The sequence below is a fragment of the Larus michahellis genome, chromosome 1 (genome assembly GCF_964199755.1).
Source record: "Larus michahellis chromosome 1, bLarMic1.1, whole genome shotgun sequence".
Taxonomy (NCBI): Eukaryota; Metazoa; Chordata; class Aves; order Charadriiformes; family Laridae; genus Larus; species Larus michahellis.
In genome coordinates, this window is record NC_133896.1 from 82,468,947 (window position 1) to 82,487,574 (window position 18,628).

The 18,628-nt window shown below is 48.4% G+C and overlaps 1 protein-coding gene across 1 annotated transcript; it reads right to left on the reverse strand.

Annotated features, from left to right (window-relative positions):
- Positions 1–6,492: 6,492 nt before the first annotated feature.
- On the reverse strand, positions 6,493–9,429 carry AICDA (activation induced cytidine deaminase). The gene is made up of 5 exons (XM_074572538.1): positions 9,329–9,429; positions 7,939–8,086; positions 7,161–7,431; positions 6,852–6,967; positions 6,493–6,546 (listed from the first exon to the last, which is right to left on the reverse strand). The coding sequence occupies exons 1-5, from the start codon at positions 9,427–9,429 to the stop codon at positions 6,493–6,495; spliced, it is 690 nt and encodes a 229-aa protein (XP_074428639.1).
- Positions 9,430–18,628: the final 9,199 nt, after the last annotated feature.

Consider the following 18,628-nt stretch of genomic DNA (forward strand, 5'->3'; position numbering starts at 1 on the left):
AATCCTCCAACTTTGTTCCTGGCAGTCCAAGGCCCATCTCAGTCAACTACTACCATGAAATAGTTTTCCTGAAGGCAAAGTAGAGGACGGTGCCTTTACTGCAGGACGGAGGGGTTATTCCTGGCACACCAAGAGGTGCTCTATTCTTGCTTTGAACTTCAGCTAATAGTCATCCGTTTAACCCCAGGCCAAAGAGCCCTGAATGAGGGTAGGGTGGTGGCCAAGGGAGAAAAGCAACGGAGAGGTTGAGATATACAGCAGAATAGCAGAGGAAAAAATGGTGGATGAAGGAAGAAGAAAATGACGTCTCACCAGGTTCCTCAGTTTCATTTAATGTGGTTCTCTGCAGCATTAGCCAGTGTAGCTTCTCTCAGACAGATGGTGCAGTAGGTGTGATTCTCTTCAGGTTGTGAGGAATGCCTTGGGGATTAATAACAGTAGGTCAGTACTAGCAAGAATATGACATGGGTATGCAACCGGATGAGTTTTGGACACACATCCTGCCAGCTGTTGGGCCTACTCCTGTTTCATCATCCTGTGTCAAAGAAATATTGGCAAGCGTCCACGGGCTCTTCAGGGAGCAGTTGTTGCCTGCACAGGGATGTGCTGGTTTATGTCCCTTCTCAGCTCCCTATAGTGACAGTTTTGACTTTCTGACTCTTATTCCCAAAACAAATGTAATTATCTGGTTTTCTATCCAAATTCTTGTTCGTTTGTTCCTCCTTCTCAGAAGGACTAGTTAGTCTGTCTAGAAGTCCCAAAACAGAAACACAGCAACAATGGGTTCCTGAAAGTGAAATACTAGGGAAGAGAAGAACAAAGTGAGAAGATGCAATGCTTCTCGCCTGACACACTCCCAGGATCCAGCTCTCTTCAGCTCTTCCTAGGCCAAATGTTGTTTCTGAGTATTCAATAGTCCTTTCTGAAGCACAAGCAGCTACACTGCTGTTCTGGGAGAGGAACTGAAGCAGGATCTTGGAGACAGCTGAAAGAAGAGACAGCATTTTATGGAGGCTGTAACAACTCCAGCTGGAGTGCGATCAGGGTCCTGTGGCCCTGCCCCAGTAGAAGCGAGTCTGGGTCAGGGGGGTGGACCAGAGATGTGCTCATTTGCTCAGCAGCAATCCTAGTCCATCAGGCAAGAACTTCGCGATGGTGGTGGTCCTGTAATGTGTAGGAGTATCGCTAAGGGAGCAAGAGGACATGTGATAAAGCAGACATTATGAGCAGGGCAGCACGAGCGATGGTGCCATACTCCTAGTGGAGCCGGTACTCTGCAGTGAACACTGTCACAGGCTGGTGCCCCTGCCTCCCCCAGTCACATCTGGCTGGCGATAGTCTCTTGCTACAGCTGAGCACCAGGGCGTAATGAGGCAGAGATCTCTGTCATCCCTGTCCTTGTCATGGGTCAGTTCTGCTACTGCTGCTGTCAGCTCTGGGCATTACCACGTCATTCAGCTGCACAGAAGTGCCCGGATTAACTAAAGTGCCTGGACTCATTTTAATGAATTAGCCAGAGTGCATGATTCTTCATGGAAGGCTCAGGCCTTTCCCACCGAAGGCAGAAGGACAAACTTTCTGTGGTCCATTTGGAAGCTTGCCACTTCAGTGAAGTTTTTTACAACAGTTTTAGCTGCCAGAGTGAACTTGAAATCTGCTGTAGCCCTGCTGTGCTCCTACTGGTGTGTAAGGACCTAGAAGTGGGTCTACCACTGCTGCTAGCCTATAGAGGTAACTGCAGAAAAGGTCTCCTATCATCTTCTTCTGTCCCTCTGGGCTGGTAAAAACATTGTTCCAGCTTGTATAGTAGGCTAGTTTCTTAACTGTGATTAGTAACAAGATTATAGCACGGAGACATCAACATCCTCCTTGTCCTGGAACCTGGGTGCACTCACCCATGTGCGGAGACAGGCCTCTTGTCGACCGGAAGATTACCTCTCTCAATATTAGTCCCACACCCTCGAAAGTCACTTCAGTCCTTCAACTGGCATGCTTAATAATAATGACAACGACAGCAGCTACAGTGATGTTTTAGCTGTATCTTATGTGGGTTTGGAAGTGTGTTCCCTGCCTATCACCAAAGTGTATGAGAGATTTAAAAGCCAAAGGCAGCCTTCAAAATACTTGCCACACTTCGGCAGCTACTCTTCTGCTCTGACCTCTGCTCTGGCAGCAACCCGCTTTCTCCTTCCCCTTCAGAGGCTCCCTGCTGGTGCTGTCAGAACAAATGATATCATCTGTGCCAAACCCCTCTATGTTTCTTCTGCAAACCAAATCTGATTTCCATCGCCGCAAGTATTTAATACAGAAGTGACTAAATAATGAAATTTATGCTCATAGAAACACCAAAGGGTCAGCACCAGGGAGGGAAGAAAAAAAACTACTCGAGCTAGAGGACAATGTTGGACACAAATACGTACAGGCTGAAAACCCCTGAAGGGGCAAGTAGCAGAGGACTGGACTTCATGACCCTGAAGCCCCTTTCTGTCCTGGTTTCCAAGTACCAGCATGCGGGAGAGGGAGAGAGACCAAGCAGGGGGGGAGACATGCTTTGAAAATCTCCCTTGTATTTGTAAGGGCCTGGAGCATGTCTTTGCATTGTTTAGTGGTAATCTGTTTCTTATTATTGCAATGTGATGTCCAAGGACGCTATGTACTGACCTGGAGTAATGCTGTGTGCAGCTGTGGGAATGATGTCAGTGTCCTGCTTTTCAATGGGCATGTTCTAGGGGTCGTCCAGAGCCGGACTCCAGGAGCTGTTTGCAGCAAGGAGCAATATCCGTCCAGCCATCAACCTTGTAAAAGGTGCCGAACACCCCTGTGCACCAGGAGATGGCAGCCATGCCCAGTTTTCCACACCGTACCAATAACCACCCCATCCCTCGTTTATCCTGTTTCCTCCGCTATCAAAGACCCATCCTGTACCTCACCCTGCTGCAGAGTTGGAGCTTTCACAGAGCAGGTGGTCTCTGTATCCCAGCCCCCGGGGGCGATAAAGCACACGTCAGTTGTCATAAGACCGGATGCGTCCCAAGAGTCCAATTGCCAAACGGTCACGCTGGTGGCTGCATGCAGAGACATGCAGGGTAACCTTCAGTGAAGATGAAGAGGCTGCCCCCAGCCCACGGGAAGAACGGTTTTCAGCAGCCCCCCGGGGCCTCCTGAGGGTGTAGTTACTGTAAAAGCGTATGAAGCTTGAGTGTGCAGAAAGCACCCAAAACATTACACACCCAGTCATGGGGGCATGCCTGGTGGGAGCTCATGTTTGTGCCAGATTTGCTGGGGATCTTTTGTATCCTGTCATTAATTGTGGCTGTAGTCCTTAGGGTATGAGTCACAAGAGAACGGGGAGGCAGTCACACTTGTGGGAAGCACGGCTCAGGGCGGCGGCTGTACAGTTGTTCGGATGCGCCTGTGCCTTGTTCATCGCTGCAAGACGTGGGGTGTTGGACCAACCAGGGTTTTCAGCTAGCACCATAGGCCCATCGCCACAAGGAACAGGCTGTAAACATAAGCAGTACTCAAGAATATATAAGCAGTAGTGAAATGTTCCCTATATACCCGGTCTACAAAGCAAGTGAAAAAGTCTTAGGTTGGAAAAGTAAAGTTACTACATGACAGTCATCCTCCAGGGAGTTATTCTTGGCAAGAGACACCTAATGCATTTGAGACTGAATTAATTAATAATGTCAATTCAAAGAGTACCTTGTAACAAATAATATGAATTGGTATTTGAGAACAGAAGTGCAGTTAAAAAGGATCTCTATAGCAGGAGAGCTATAGAGATATAAATTCCTATAGGTAAATCACATGGATTAGCTAAACCGTCCACTCTGAATTTAATCTGCTTTAGATTCAGATGAAGCAACCCAGGATGCATTCTGAATCCAGTGTATGTTTCTTTGCATTTACTCATTGCATTTATTCTCCAATCGTATAATGTCAACAATTGTCATGTTTCAACAGGCATCTTCAACTCAGTGTTTGACAGCATTGAAGAAAAGCCAGTGTCTCAATGCTTTGTTAGAAAATTCTACTTTTTCTAGTAGCCCTCCAACAATTTCACTCAGAAAGACAACAGTGTTGTACAGGCCAATACCAAAAGTTGGAAGACAGAGATCCTTTTTCCACCTCTGCTTCTCTTCTTGTTTTGTGGAGCATGTTGAGTCAGCACTTCTTCTGTGTCCACTTTGGTCAATTACAAGTCATGAATGGGGACGATAGGTTTGCAATCAATGAAGGAAGCATCTTGAACAACTTTAGCATTTACATCCCAGATTTTTGATAAGATTTCCAAAGTATCTATTGCCTTAACACTTTATCCGCCTTGATCTGCTGGATGACACTGTCAACAACTTCCGCGTTACGAGGGAAAAGAATAAAGGCAGTTTAATAGGATATTGTCAGGTTGTCTCTTCAGAAACCAGAAAGAATAGATGACACGTCAACTTTTACGTCCCTCACCCACGTGGTTCCAAAATAATGACAAAACCACATGCTTATTTGTAAGACCTTTATTTATATAAATAATATGCACTGTATCAAACAAATATACAGCACCATGCTTGCAAATTAATGCTTTGCAAATAACTCTCATTGCTATTCCTGGTCGGAATTCCTTGAGCTGAGAGTGCCTCAGGAGCTGGAAGTTGTAGGAAGCTTGTGGTGGACCCAGTTGTGACCTCTCCAAGCAGGAAAAGTCACAGTGGGAGCAGGGTTCTCTGCTGTCCTCCTGCAGGTGGCCTATCACCAGAGGAGTTGTTCTGAAGAGAAACACAGGAGCCTCCAGCCTTACCCAGAAAGAGGAACAGGATAGAGCAGAGAACTTGCAGCTATCATGAAGGAAATGACAGAGCACCCCCAGAATGTGGGACACTCTTGGCCGTGTCAAATCCTCACGACGTTAGACTGCAGAGGACAATCTGTCTGTAATTTAGGTAGTGGGAAGGTGGTGGTGAATACGCGTGTACTGTGAACCCATGTCTTCAACTTGGTAAAGACAGTGTCCACAAGACCAGGTGCTGATGGAGTCCTCTAGTGGAAATACAGTGATTGCCAGGCAGGAGGATGCTTTGATATTGCTCCATACAAAAGATATCTATCTACAGACTGTATAGCTTTGCTCATGCCAGGTTTTTTTCTGGTCAGCTCTCAGTACCATCACCAACTAGCCATATCTAGCCATATTACGGGCAGTAGATGGCCTGAAAAAATAGAACACTGTGGGACTGTTAAGGGTGCCTCCCGCAGAGGACAGTTGGCTAGGGAAGGAGCATTGTTGCAGGACTGATCTAGGAGGAAATGCTCAGCAGATGAAAAGTACTCCAACAGTGACAACTGTGGTGCTCCCTCCTGCGGTATGGCAAGAAACAGATGGTGACTGATGTGGATGCCAATACACCATCTATAAAGACACAATCTTAACCTACATAAATGAGAAATTAAGTCTGAGGGACAGTACAATGTGGAAATGAAGTGTGTTTTCCGGTACATAAGTGCTGGAAAAACGCTCCAGTGGTGAAGTGCCTTGGTGGCTCCTTTCCTGGCTGGGTGGGAGGTCCACACAGTGGTCAGTACTGGCCTTGAGCTGTCATGGCTCTCAACATAGTTAATAGGCGTTGAGTGGACTTCCTATTTCTGGATGGGAAATGTCTTGCTGGACACCCAGAATTGCAGTTTGCACTTGAAAAAGTTGGCCTGCAAGTATTCTGATTTCATTTTAGGCCCTCTCCTAGGGCACAAAACCTGGACCCACAGCTACTGAAGCTCTCTCCTTTCTGGGCCGGAGGCACTGCATGCCCTGGGCCTGCACACAATCCACTTAGAAGACCTGATGGCTTCAAGTGAGGTTTTCAAGCTAAGCTACCTGGGCTGTCCAGGACTCACTTCAATAGTTTCAGTCGAGCTTTCCAATAACTAGCTATTTTGCTGTTAGGACATAGGTTATACCACTTAAACGGTGATGGTTTTCAACTTCCTACCCACATCCAGAAGTACAAATACACCGTTTCACAGGCGAGGACACAGAGCAGCTCAGTGTAGTGCAGCTCCAAGAGCCAAGAGATGTGCCCCCCAAAGCCCTCATGAAATGTGCAGATCAGTGTGGCACCAGTGAGAACATAGTCACGCAAACAGCTTTGCAGGCTGTCTGCTTCCACCTGGGCAAGGCTAAACCCAGAACTCCATTTAGTGGACCACCGGAATTAGCTCTGCGGGATTGCAGAGGGCAAATGGCTCTCTGTCAATGTCACTGCAGTCCTGGCTATTCCCAGCTAGCAATGGATGAGATGTGAGCCTGGGGAACGTGTCTTCGGAAGATCAGCCTAATTCTCCTTGGAAATGAAAAAGTAAGGATAGTCTTATCTCTAGACACAGGGCTGAAAGGAAGAGACATGTAAAGAGGGAAGAAGAGAAAGATCTGTTCTAAGAGAGAGAGTTGAAAATCAAAGAACAAGTGTTTGTGAAGTCTTCTGATTGCTGCTGACTTTCACTTCAAAGTCCCAGAGTTTTAAAGGCATCTCGTAAATCATCTACTTCGTACAGTGGCTGCAGGACAAAATAAAAACATTGGGTCAGTTATCAAGTGAGCAGGAACCTATGAAGATGGGGAAGGTGGAAGGAATGGCAGGAGATGGGATGAGAGGTGGAAGAAGGGGAAGAGAATGAGGAGAGGAGATAAGAAGGAAGCTGGGGGAGGCAGGTATGAGGGACATGGAAGGTGAAGACACAGAAATGAATGAAATGGCAAATGGCAGAGATGGGCAGCAAGAGCAGAGAGGAACTACAGTGAGGAAGAGAGGAAGAAGCTAAGGGGAAGAGGCACCGGAAGGAGAAGGAGAATTGGGCCTCACCAGGAGAATCCGTCGAAGCTTCCTGGACAGATGGACAGAGTTTTCATGCAGCCCTTCCCAGGCTTTGAATGTCTTTTCCCTGTTCTCCACAAACGTGTTCCAGCAGTAGAAGTAATCTGTGCAAGGCACAGGGGAGTTACAGAGTGCTCAAGACTGCTCCAGACAGGACACTGACCTCTCCTAGCATCACTAAATCATCACATCCTGCCATCATCTTCTCTAGCTCCTTGGCCTAGCTTCTCCCACCCTCCTGGGTCTCCCTCACTCCCCATAGCTTTCCGTCATCTCTTTCTCGCCTGCATATCTCACCTTTGAAGGTCATGATGGCAATTTGGGCCCCCGCCCTGTGCAGGCGCCTCAGTCCCTCAGGCTCTGCCTTGCGGTCCTCACAGAAGTAGAGGCGTGCCGTGAAGATGCGGAGGGTCAGGTTGGGGTAGGCGCGCAGGAAGTCGGCCACGTGTCGGGCGCAGTCGTAACAGGGGCTCCAGGAGGTGAACCAGGTGATACGGTAGCAGCGTCCTGGGTCCAGGTCCCAGGCTGAGATGTAGCGCAGGAAGAGCACCTCCACGTGACAGCCCATCTTCGTGAAAGAGGGAGAGGGGCAAGGCGTGAGGCGGGGGGAAGAAGAGCAGGGTGTAAGGGGTGAGGAGGGATGCGTGAGCTGGATGGGGTGTGAGGGGAGGAGTAACAAGGTGGGGGGTAGGTCCTGGGGTCAGCGCACAGAGGGAGAAGGCGCACTGGTACATAAGTGGAAAAGCATGGGGACACACTGATGTGTAGGGACATACAACAAGAGGAATGGGTGGGAGCTAAGTAGAAAAGTAGGTAGACTGGTAAAGCAGCAAGGAGGATGGAAGTCTTGCTGGTAACACACTTGGAGGCAGCAAAAAGTACAGGTTTACCTGGAGGCTGCATCCCTCAAATAGTACATAACAGTGCAGTGTCCATGCTTGTGGACATGTGTGCCAGTGCCTGCGCTGCTGTTGCAGCCCTCCTTTCCCTGCTGCCCCAGAGGAACAGGAGCTGCATGCACCTCAGCATATAAAGTGCAGAATATAAGAACAGGATGCCAAGGTGTTCCCCATACCTTATTGCGCAGGTATCCAAAGTCCAGGGAGCATGAAGTGGCACTGTCACGGCGCTTCACAACATAGCAGAGGTAGGTTTCACGCCGGCCCTTGGCCCAGCGCAGGTTCTTGAAGTTATAGAGAAAGAGTTTCCTTTTCATCAGGAGGCTGCAGGAGAAGAAAAGAGCATATTTACATTAGCCCTGCCCTGGAGTGAGCAGCTGACCATGTCTTTGTGGAGGACTCAGCACCAAAAATATCCTCGTCGTGTCCAGGCCCCTCAGTACGAAAAGAGCATCAGTAATTTGCATGCAATGTATTAGGGAAAGGTTGCAGACGTGACTGTGGGGATGAAGCAGGTGACCTTGTGAGTGGAAACAGTAAGTGAATTAGTAGTGATTAGTCAAACAGCAACTATGGTTGGGTAGAGCGTGAAAATATCTGCAATATCCAAAATATTGACACCAATGAGGGAGAAGGATGAAGGTGTCTGAGAAGAGGTCTTGAGAGGGTCTGGAGTTCTGTTATCAAGAAATATTATTCCTGCCGTACAAAACCCTGAAAAGCCACTGGGGCAAGGGATGGATCAAATTAGAGCCTCTTTAGAGAAGACTGGACAGAGTTTCTTCCCAGCATTGCCCAAAAGAAGAGCATGGTTGAAAGTGAGGAGGGCTAGGGACTTGGGTAAGGTGCCACACGCTAGCTGACAGAATATGGGGTAGGCACGCTGACACCTCTCCAGACACAAGTACCATTCCCACATTGGATAAATATCGAGATTGGTGAGGGCCTGCTCCCATGCCCAGGGATCCTGCTGGGGAGAGGCAGCGGGAGCACAGGGAGGGTAAGGTAGGAGTAAGCTGTATCTACCAGTGTCACTGCCAAGTGGAGGTACATAGGCAGCTGAGAACAGCTGTGTTCATTGAGGTGAGATACTGACCTCCCCCACAGCAATGCAAAACAGAAGCGAATGGGTTAAAAATAATCATGTCCTTTGTCATCTTTTCCCTCTGACAGGCTGATGTTCAGGAGGGAGATGGGGTCAGTTTAAATGATATTGAGCTGGGTTTTCTATGGGGATCTCCAGTGAGATGTAGGAAAGGGGAATTTGGGTTTCTTAGGAATTTAAATCCGATTTAAATTAGAGAGTCTAAGCAAGGAAGGGTCCTTATACAGAAACCCTTGATCTGTTTGCCAATGTCGCCATAAAGCCTGAGCACTGCAGAGCACTTAATCTCTAGCTAACAGTGGTAGCCTCTCTGCTCCTCCAGGAGCTTGTCTCCATTGTGCACCCTCACACATGGCCATTGCACCACAGGTGTTCCTTCATATAGTCACGCACACCCTTTTGCCTTTTGTCACCTACTGCACGTGCTTTGCTCTCCTGTGGCACTCCCTGTTCCACCTCACACCACGTTGCCAGAGAGGCAGGTTCTCCCCTCAAGCACCCTTGCTACCCTGATTGTCCCACAGATAGGCAAGCCACTTGCACACATCCTCTTTCCTGCCATGTCGCCCTCAGCCTGCAAAAACACCTGTCCTGCTCACACAGAAAGAGCAAGCACACGCGTACTCGGCTATGCCACACTTTATACACACATGCTCCTAGAGAAGTAGATCACATGGGAGTTGCGGCATGTGTCCTGCTAGGAGAAAGTCCATAGGGAAGGCAAGGCTCTGCAGAGTCCTTCACGCACTCAGAGGGCAAAGCACCCCTACTAGGTATTTCACTGAGCCCAACCACAGCCTCAGGCAGTTCTTGGAGGTGTGTCCTATAAGCACTGTCCTAGTCCCGCTCTGCTGGGCTTGCAGGTTGTCAGGAATAGAGCACAAACTCACACCACTGCATTTCATCACCCCTTTCTCTGGCAGTTCACATTGGGCGTGTGTTTCCCCTACCCACTTTTCTCTCTTGCCACTGTATGTTCTTCATCGTAAGTTTTGATTTATTTCTCCCACTTAGAGCCACCCCACTTCCTACCGCCTTAGATTCACTCGGTTTCCCTGCCTTTGCACAAACATGTATGAACGTGGGTGTATTCCCTAACACACACACGTGTTGGTCCTCTCGCAAAACTGTCAACCAGCGGTTTACCTCAGGCTTGTCCCTCTTAGATGTGTGTTACTGCAGGGAAGACTCTCCCCCGTAACGGAGATGCTGAAGAGGGGACGCTTCAGGTTGTCCAGAGAGGATAGCGGGAAATGAGCAGGTATGATAGACCAGAGGGTTGCAAAGCTCTTACCTGGAACGTGCCACAACAGCAGAAAACAGAGCAGAGGAATTGTGAAAAATGCCATCACTTGTTGAAGAACCATATAAGCCAAGTGAAAAACAATGACAATTATGTCGATGTTTCATCGAAGCCCACATGGAAAAATGGCTTTCAATGCATGAAAAAGTTTAGGGAAAACAGGCTTTCTCTTTTCTCTTTTTTGTGAGGTTTTGGGCAAAAAACATTTGCTTTCAAAATGTTTCTGATTCTTCTTCTAACTTTCCCTTTTCTCACTTCATCCCATTTTTATCTTGTTAATGGTTTTGCCCCCGAGGAGCAGCATGTGGATGCAAATAAAGGTGAAGAACAAGAAATGACCCCAAACCCCAGAAAAATAAAACGATCACTTGTATCAGAACAAAGTGAAGACAATTTTGAGTCACAGAAGCCATTTGTTCAACTAGAAATGTTCATTAACATCAGTTCCTGTTTTCCCTTTCCTCTGAGGTTCGCTGTCCCAGGGTTTTTTTGCTAGGGAGGATTTCAGAACGTGACTGGTACAAGAAGAATAATGAATGACCAGATGTTGCAGGGAGCAACTGACCAAATTTGCAGTTAGGTACAAAGTGCTGGATACATGTGCAATTTCTATAGCTATAGGATAGCTCAAGGGAAAGCAGCAAGGACACAGGAGCTGCGATTATACCCAGTCACCAAAGAAGTAGACTGAACAGAGACCTAATCCTCAAATAAAGGTTCGTGAAGCCAATCCTCAAATCAGAGTGAAGGCCCCTGTGTGTGTGAATGATATGCAATTGTGGAGAGTGATTAGTGATAATTAGCTCGCAGGGTAATTGCAGTGCAAGTAGAGGAATCCAATGCTGGAACGGTATTTGCTTATGAGCACAAGGGTGCCAGCAGCAGAAACAGAGTAAGAGACAAATCTGATGCAAGACAAAGAATAGGTGGGTAAGGAGAGAAGAGTGGGCAGGGACTGAGATGCTTAAGCAGCAGATAGAGTCTGAATGTTCATCTTTCTGTCACGTTTTTTTTGTTTCTAGAAAAGAAAAAGAATGAAAAGGAACAGAGAATAGTGACAAGAAAGAGAAATGACAGAAAGGGAAAAGAGTACATGGTGGCAGATAGTCAAAGAGAAAGGATGACAGAGACATCGAGATGCAAGGCGCAAGAGCAGGACGCAGCGGGGAGTTAGATCACTGAGTCAGATGGGGAAAGGGACGGTGACTACCAAATGTAGAGCATGTTAATTCGAAGAGAAAGACTCTAATTTCTTATACAAGCAAGAAACTGGAGGCACTCATTTTACCTGTCCATGACTGCCAGGGTTTCCCTCAGGTGATGGTGTTTCAGGGAGGTTGTCTCTCAAGGCTCCGTCTGTGCAGCCCTCTGACTTGATACACAGGACTGTGGACTGCCCCGTGTGTCCCCTCCCCATTCACTCCTATCTACCCCCCGCCAGGTTTCACCGGGGTGTGGTTGAGGGAGGAGTTAGAAAGGTCTCTGGAGCTGCAGGAGCTGAAGAGCAAAGGGTTGAGATGTGAAGGGGCACTGGTTCTGAAAGATGCTTGGCACCCATTGGTCGCCTCCCCCCGCTGCACTCCCCGTTGGGCCCTCCCCGACTGCAAAATTATTCTGAATTAATGTCAATAATATAACGAGGCAGGAAGCATTGTCTAGTGGTTAGAGGGGGGCCTGGGAGCTTGTGTACCACTAACGTGAATGTGGGCAAAACCACACTATCCCTCTGGGCCTTGGGCCGTGCAGCTGTGCAGTGAAGAAAGATGGTGACCCTGCCCTGCCCCACTGCGCAGTGAGCTTTGCCCAGCTGGAAGGAGTGCAGGGAACACCGAGGTGCTGGCAGGCGTCCTCCACATCCTCTGTGTCCCACCTGAGAGGCCCAGCAGCTGCTTGGCAGGCACAGGACAACACCAAAACCGAAGAGGAGAGTTAGAGAGCCCAGCTCCGGAGAGAGCTCGGGGGTGCGAGGGGGCCCCACTTCACCGCCTGAACGTGGCCAGGGGTGCCGTAGCCATGTCAACATGCCAGGAGCGGTGGTGAACCTGCATTGCAAAGCTGAATGCAAAGGACCGGTGGGGAATGACTCGGGGCCTGATCCCACTGTTCCGGGTGGCACCGGCGCTGCAACCTGCCGGCGGCAGGGTGGCTGCCGGGACCCTCGGTCCGATGGCTGCGCTCAGCAGGCGTGCGGCTGTAGGCCGTCACGGCCAGGCTTACGCTCAGGATGCACACTCTTCGATCCGCCAACACCCCTCTCTGCCACCCCTGCCCGGCTCCACCACGGCCCCGCAGCAGCTGCCCGGGCAGCCATCCCCTCTGCAGGGCTGAAGGACAGCCATGGGAGGGGGCAGCAGCTATGGCCAGGCAGGGTGCTTGAGGAGGCAGCCGGGGCACATTTCTGCTCCGTTTCTGCCTCAAGCGGGGCACAGTCAGGGCTACGTCTGAGAAACAGGGCTTTTGTTTACCTCACGCTATGGTAGTTCTTCGTTTTTTCTCTGCTTCATTTACTTTCCTTATTAATTTTACTGGTTTTCAGCATGCTAGGGCTGTGTGAAACCAGTATATGCAAAAACACGAAAAGGAGAGATGAGTTGCCAGAACAGAGCAGATGACTCCCTAGCCCAGCACTTTGACAGTACTTGCCTCTGAGAGCGGCTGGCATGGCACGCTTCAGGACAAGAAACACGTTGGGGAAATGTCTGGGTAGGGCACACGCTCAACAAAGCCACGTTTTTGGCAGCTGCATTGGTCTCAAGAACTGTGGCATTTATCTGCTTTGAGGATCTGGCTCCTGGTGTTTGACCAAAGCTAGAAGAGCGTGCTCTTCTTGCGAATCCCTGTCCTGCTTAGCACAGTCAAAGAGGACACTTTGACTCCTGCTAACGAAACAGCTGTCCCCTTTCAGCCTTTGCCCTAGCAGCACCTTGTGACAATCTCCTAGGTCAGACCAAGAGTCATTTTGTCAACCTTTCGTACTAGTTTTTTCTTTTAATAATGCGAGGAGGATGCTCGTTACACGGGACATTAAAAAAAGAAAAGGGAAAAAAAAAAAGCAACACGCCCCGGGAAATCTGCTTCTTAGAGATCACAACTGTTTGTGTTTCATCAGATAAATTTAAGTAGCTTCAGCTTTATTCTTGTGTTCTGGCTCCTAATTTACATAGACAAAAGCTTGCAGAAAATTTTACGTATCATTTTCTGCTCTGAAAGGAGTCAAGAAATATCTTTATGGCCAGCCTCGTCTTCCCTATAAATTAAATTTGTGCATAATGATTTTCTCAAAGGTTTAACATGTCAGGTTTCATAAAACATTTAACTAGATCCTTTTTCTGGTTTTGCCTGTAAGTGGAATTCACTCTTCCATGTTTAAAACATCAGCTCTTTTCCTTAAATGTTGAGAGCCTCTCTGCTCTCCACAGAGAGAAAAAAGAAAGAACAAACAAATGAACAGATGAACTATATTTATGTCACTCCTTGGCAGGGTTCTCAAGTCTACATACTGATGTAGGCTCTCTAATGCTCCTCTTTTAGACCATAACTTCTCTCACACTGGAGGTGTGAGTGCACAAAGTCAGTGGCAGTGATTCTCTGCCTCTAGCTCTAATCGACAGAGCAGAAATGTGTTGATGTGGATGTGCTTATAGGGCCTCATAGCACGTCTAGGGTGACATTTCGAGAGAGACCCTCAGCTCCTATGCAGTTCTGCCTAAAGCAGTAGCTGCAGTCTCTCACCAAGGCAAGATCTTGCTCATTAGCAGATGTCATGTCTGCTCTGGTTAAAAAAAAAAAAATAGTTTGGAAAACCATGGAAAGGTTGCTGATCCCTGATCTAGCTGCTAGTCCAGCTTCCTCCCTGGCTGTAAATTGCCAAATCTTTAACATATGCCAGGACCGTTTTGCATGAGAATAGATGCTGACCGCTCCAGTTTTCCTTCCTTTCTGCTCAATGCAAACTTATTTGGAGAAGGGACTTGGGGTGTGAGAGAAAAACAGTTTTATTGAAGATGACTCCATCTCTGTTTCCGATCAAAGCCTGGGTCAGTTAAAGGCTAGTGGGGAAGGCTAGAAAGGGTCCCTGTGCTGGTTGTTTGGAGTGTTATCTAGCAAGAGACACTGCTCCAGCTTATCAGGATGACAGAAGTATGTCCTGGTATCCCTTCGGGTTTCTTGTGCTCAGGGCTCTATTCCCGGTCTTGAAGTGAGAACAACAGAGAAGTAACAGCAGGCTGAAGAGCAGGGCTCAGGTGTAAGGGGGGAGGAGGAATATCACCATTACTGTTACTAAAGATTCAGAAAGCAAACTGCTAAAAAATCAGAGAGCAAAAATGCGGTGAATAATTAAAAGTAATTAGCTAGCTCCAAAGCAGAGGAGAGGTTGCTTGTTTAGTCAACAGGAAGTCATGTGTTGGTGTGTACCGATATAAATACATATTTATTTTTTCCATTCACCCTTTGCTCAGAAATCGCATTTTGAAACACGCGCCGACAACACCAGTTGGCTGGTCCTTACGCTGAACACAAGAAACGCAGACACCTGCTTCCCCTCGCCTCAAGTGAAAACCTCAAGCAGAAAAACTTTCTCTGCTCAACCAGCGCTGATGCACCACGGCCACCGGCTTGCACAGAGACCTCGAGCAGGGGAACAGTAGAGTTCCTTGCAGTTAGACACAGGCAAATAAATAAGCTGATGTGCTTGTTTGTTATAAGCAGATATAATGTAATATCCTTATTGAATATAAGCATATATTAAGCATAGGCATATATTAAAGCATTTATTTGTTATAAGCACGTTACATTACTCTGTGTTCACGCCACAAAGACTCATCACCTTATTTTGAATGACAGACCCAACACACAGGCAATGCACTTACTTGCTCAGGCACCTCTGCCAGTCAGACCACTCCCGTTCCTCCAGTCCTGGGTGCAAAAAATATCTGCACGAGATGTGGAGGCAGCTTGCTGTCTAGGACACGGGGCAAAGGGCCTTGTCCCTAGAGCTGCCAGCTCATCTTGATACACAGCTGTGGATGCCGTGCCTGGGGAGAAGGTTTCAGCAGTGTCATGGCAAAATGCCATCTTTCATGGTGTGGAATATGCAGCACCACGGAGATAAATGAAAGCTGTGAGGACGTGTGTGAGGTTTGCCCGGGTGGACATCGCCTGGGCGGCAGTGGTGCAAATCTAAAGCACTGTGGGGTGAGTGTCGCTGAGGCTGCACCTATATTAGACGAGAGCAGGGATCCAAGCTCATGAGAAAGAAGTGGGAAGGAGAGAAGGCAGGAGTTCAGGATGTGTGGGGGTGCCACTGGGCGGGTGGGGGGGTGGGTTTGTGAAACCTGGACCCTCATGCTGTACACTGCTGCATGCCACAGGATTGTCGATGATGCCAGTGATGCAGAAGTGAGGGCCTCTGGTTGCTGGGTGTGCACTAAGCTTATGCATTAGGGTGTGTTTTACTAGTAATTTGGCTTTCCAGGCTTGCACTGCAAAAACCTTTGCCTGGAGGCTTGCCTCACGGTTTATTTTTGTTCCACTGTTGAGCTTGTTATGGTGCTGGGGGATCAGGCAAATTAGGGTGAAACTATTGAATTGAGTACACATTTTTCAACCACAGTCCTGTGAGTGCCTCTCATTCCTGCCCTGCATCTCTCTGCTAGCCCAGCCTGGAGCTCCTTATAGGAACCAATGACCCTTAATCCTGCCTCTGTGACCCCATAATTTTTTCTCTCCCCGCCTGTATTAATTCCCCCCACCACGTCTCTAAGACAGCAGCAGTTCCATCCCTTGCTACCAGTGACTGGGACCTGCTGGGATCACCAGTGGGAAGGGAGGAAGGGGACTGGTTTGTGCTGAGGAGTTTAAGACCTACTGAATGGCTTCCCTGCCATGAATGCAGGTACAAAATGTGACCAGGGTCCAAGTACCTTCATTAAATGTTCTCAAATGTCTTCTCTAGCTTGAGGCCATGACATGGTTGGCAGCTTATCTCATCTACACTAAGAAAAACACAGAGTCTGCGATCAAAGCAGAATGCGCCTTCCCCATGCTGAGAGCTGGAGGTGGGGAAGTACCCACCAGAGCTGCTTGCACCTTGCTGCTTCCCATCGCAGTGCATGCAGCTCCAGCCTCCAGCATGCCCTGCCCATCAGACTCGGCTTCTGACTCCGTGCTGCGCAGACCTAGAGAGCACCCTCTTTTTGCTCAGGGAGCTGCAAGGCTGCATTCCAGTGTTACTCCATTCTCCTACAGCTCAGTCCCCTGGTCTGGGCACCCCAGACCCTGCTCCCAATCACATCTTCGCCCTCCTTGATGGAAGTCACTGGCTCCATATCTCTGCAATCATCTGCTAGTCATGGGGAGAAACTCAGTTTTGCACCGCGGTTTTTCACAATGAGACTCACCTTCTAGCTGTGGTTATGGTTTCACAGACCAAAGTTGTCTGTTATTAGCTCCTGTTTGTGCAGTTGCTGCAGCTCATGCTTGTCAGTGCAAATAGAGCTTGCACCTGGAGCCTGGATCATAAATCCGGATTTTAATTTCCCTGTTATCTTTGGAGAAGTGCTTTGCTGGGGAGGCTGGCAGAGAAGTGCTTGGGAGCTCACTTAAGAGCAGTATATTGCGTGTTCTTTGAGAGTTTCCTGCAGCTATACAGGTGTTCCTTGGCTGGAGGTCCTCATGAGCATCTTATGCCTTGCATCTTACAAAGTTTTCTTACCAGCAAAGCAAGCATTTTCAGAAGATTCAAGATAGCCTTGCTAATTCTCGTCTTCCTCCCCCACAGAGTTCAGAGCTGTCCCTATGCTCTTATCACTGGCCGCACCCAGAAGGCTTGTGGGATGCTACCAGTAACCTCTCTACTCGCTAATGCCAAGGTGTCAGGCAGTAGAATTAGGGTCTGCCCCTGATACTCTTTCAGGAGGCGCAGTGCTCTCAGCAATGGGGGTGGAATGGGAGACCCACCCTGAGGCCAATGAAGAAAGGGAGAAGGAGAGGGAAAACTGATTCTCGTTACATGATGAGGATCTCCTCCTGTGATATCTCTGCTGTCTTCCTTCCGTGCAAGTGCACTGCCATGCCTGGCTGTGCTGACTGTTAGCCTCAGTATTTCTCTAACCATGACCCCATGGCAGGCTCCCAAGTTTCCGGTGTAAGAAGTGAGGTCAGAGTTGTGACACGCTTGAGCTAGCTGCCCAGGGAGGGGTGGGTGTCCAAGAGGCTGAGAACTTCCCAGCTAATTTTATAAAGTTTAAGAAAACCTTTTAATGTTCCAGCCAAAAGCATGGGTGAAAAGGGTGGTAGAAGCTCCTAGAAAGCAGAGAGAAAAAAGAAGAGTATGAAGGGGAAACAAAGACCCTGGGAAAATACTGATTATGAACTATTATTATCAGAAATTTTAATTCACTGGTGCCCACTGGTCTTAGACAATGCTTGCAGCATTGCTTCTGCTTCCCACTCATATGTGGCCCGAAACAAACTATACCTCACTAAAATATACAGCTCTTCCATTCAGGTACGCAACCAGTTCATTTCCCCTTGCCCAGTCTGTACTCAACGAGGGGACACTGCGTCCGCTCATCTCTTCTACCATTTCTGTGCAGGTACAAGGTAGAGGCACATTTATTTTACAGTGGCTAGCTTGGTCCCATCCAGTTGGAAAACTGGTGACAAGACCAAAAAAGCTCACAGCTTGTAGAGGTAAAAATCTACCCTGAAGCAGTGCCCCTGGGGACTATCAGGGAACAGAAATAGCAAAGGGGCTTGCAGAGACTAGGAAGGGTTCAGATGCCTTTCCTAAACTAAACCAAAGGAAAACTACAAAGATACCAGCTGACAGACAATGGAGCCAAGAGAAATGATGTAATGACGGCGCTGGGCTCAAGCAGAGCTGGTGAGAAAATTACTCGTGACGGCAGTATAGTCAGTCTCAGGGACAACTAGATCCACGCTGCACCAGGCAGAAAAGAAACTCTTTTGAACCCTTTCCCCGCAGAAAGACCAGGCTGGAGGATAAGCCTAGGCTGTGGAAGACAGTCTCGCTTGCTCCAGCTGATCTGTGCCTACGCACAGTGAGGTGTGAGCACTTTCTAGTGGGTGTGTTTTCTAATAGCATCTGATTTTGGTGCTACATGGGAATGGTCAGAGCAGTAAGTCCCACAGGAATGCTTTCAGCATGGAAAGGCTTTGTAGGTACAAGGCACCCAATACAAGAGGCGGCACCCTGACATGTGCATCAGTGTGAAACCAAAACCTCGGTCAAGACATCGTGTTGGTAGGGTGTGCTGGTTATCGTGTCTGAAGCAACCGTCACTGCTGCACATGGCACTGCTGCTCCAGCCTCTGAGGCATTGGCTACGAAGCCAGAGAAGACAGCAGGAGGATCCAAATCCCTGCAAGCACCCAGTCTCCGGGGGACTGATTATGAGGATGATGACGGTCTCCAAGAAGCACAGAAGAACTT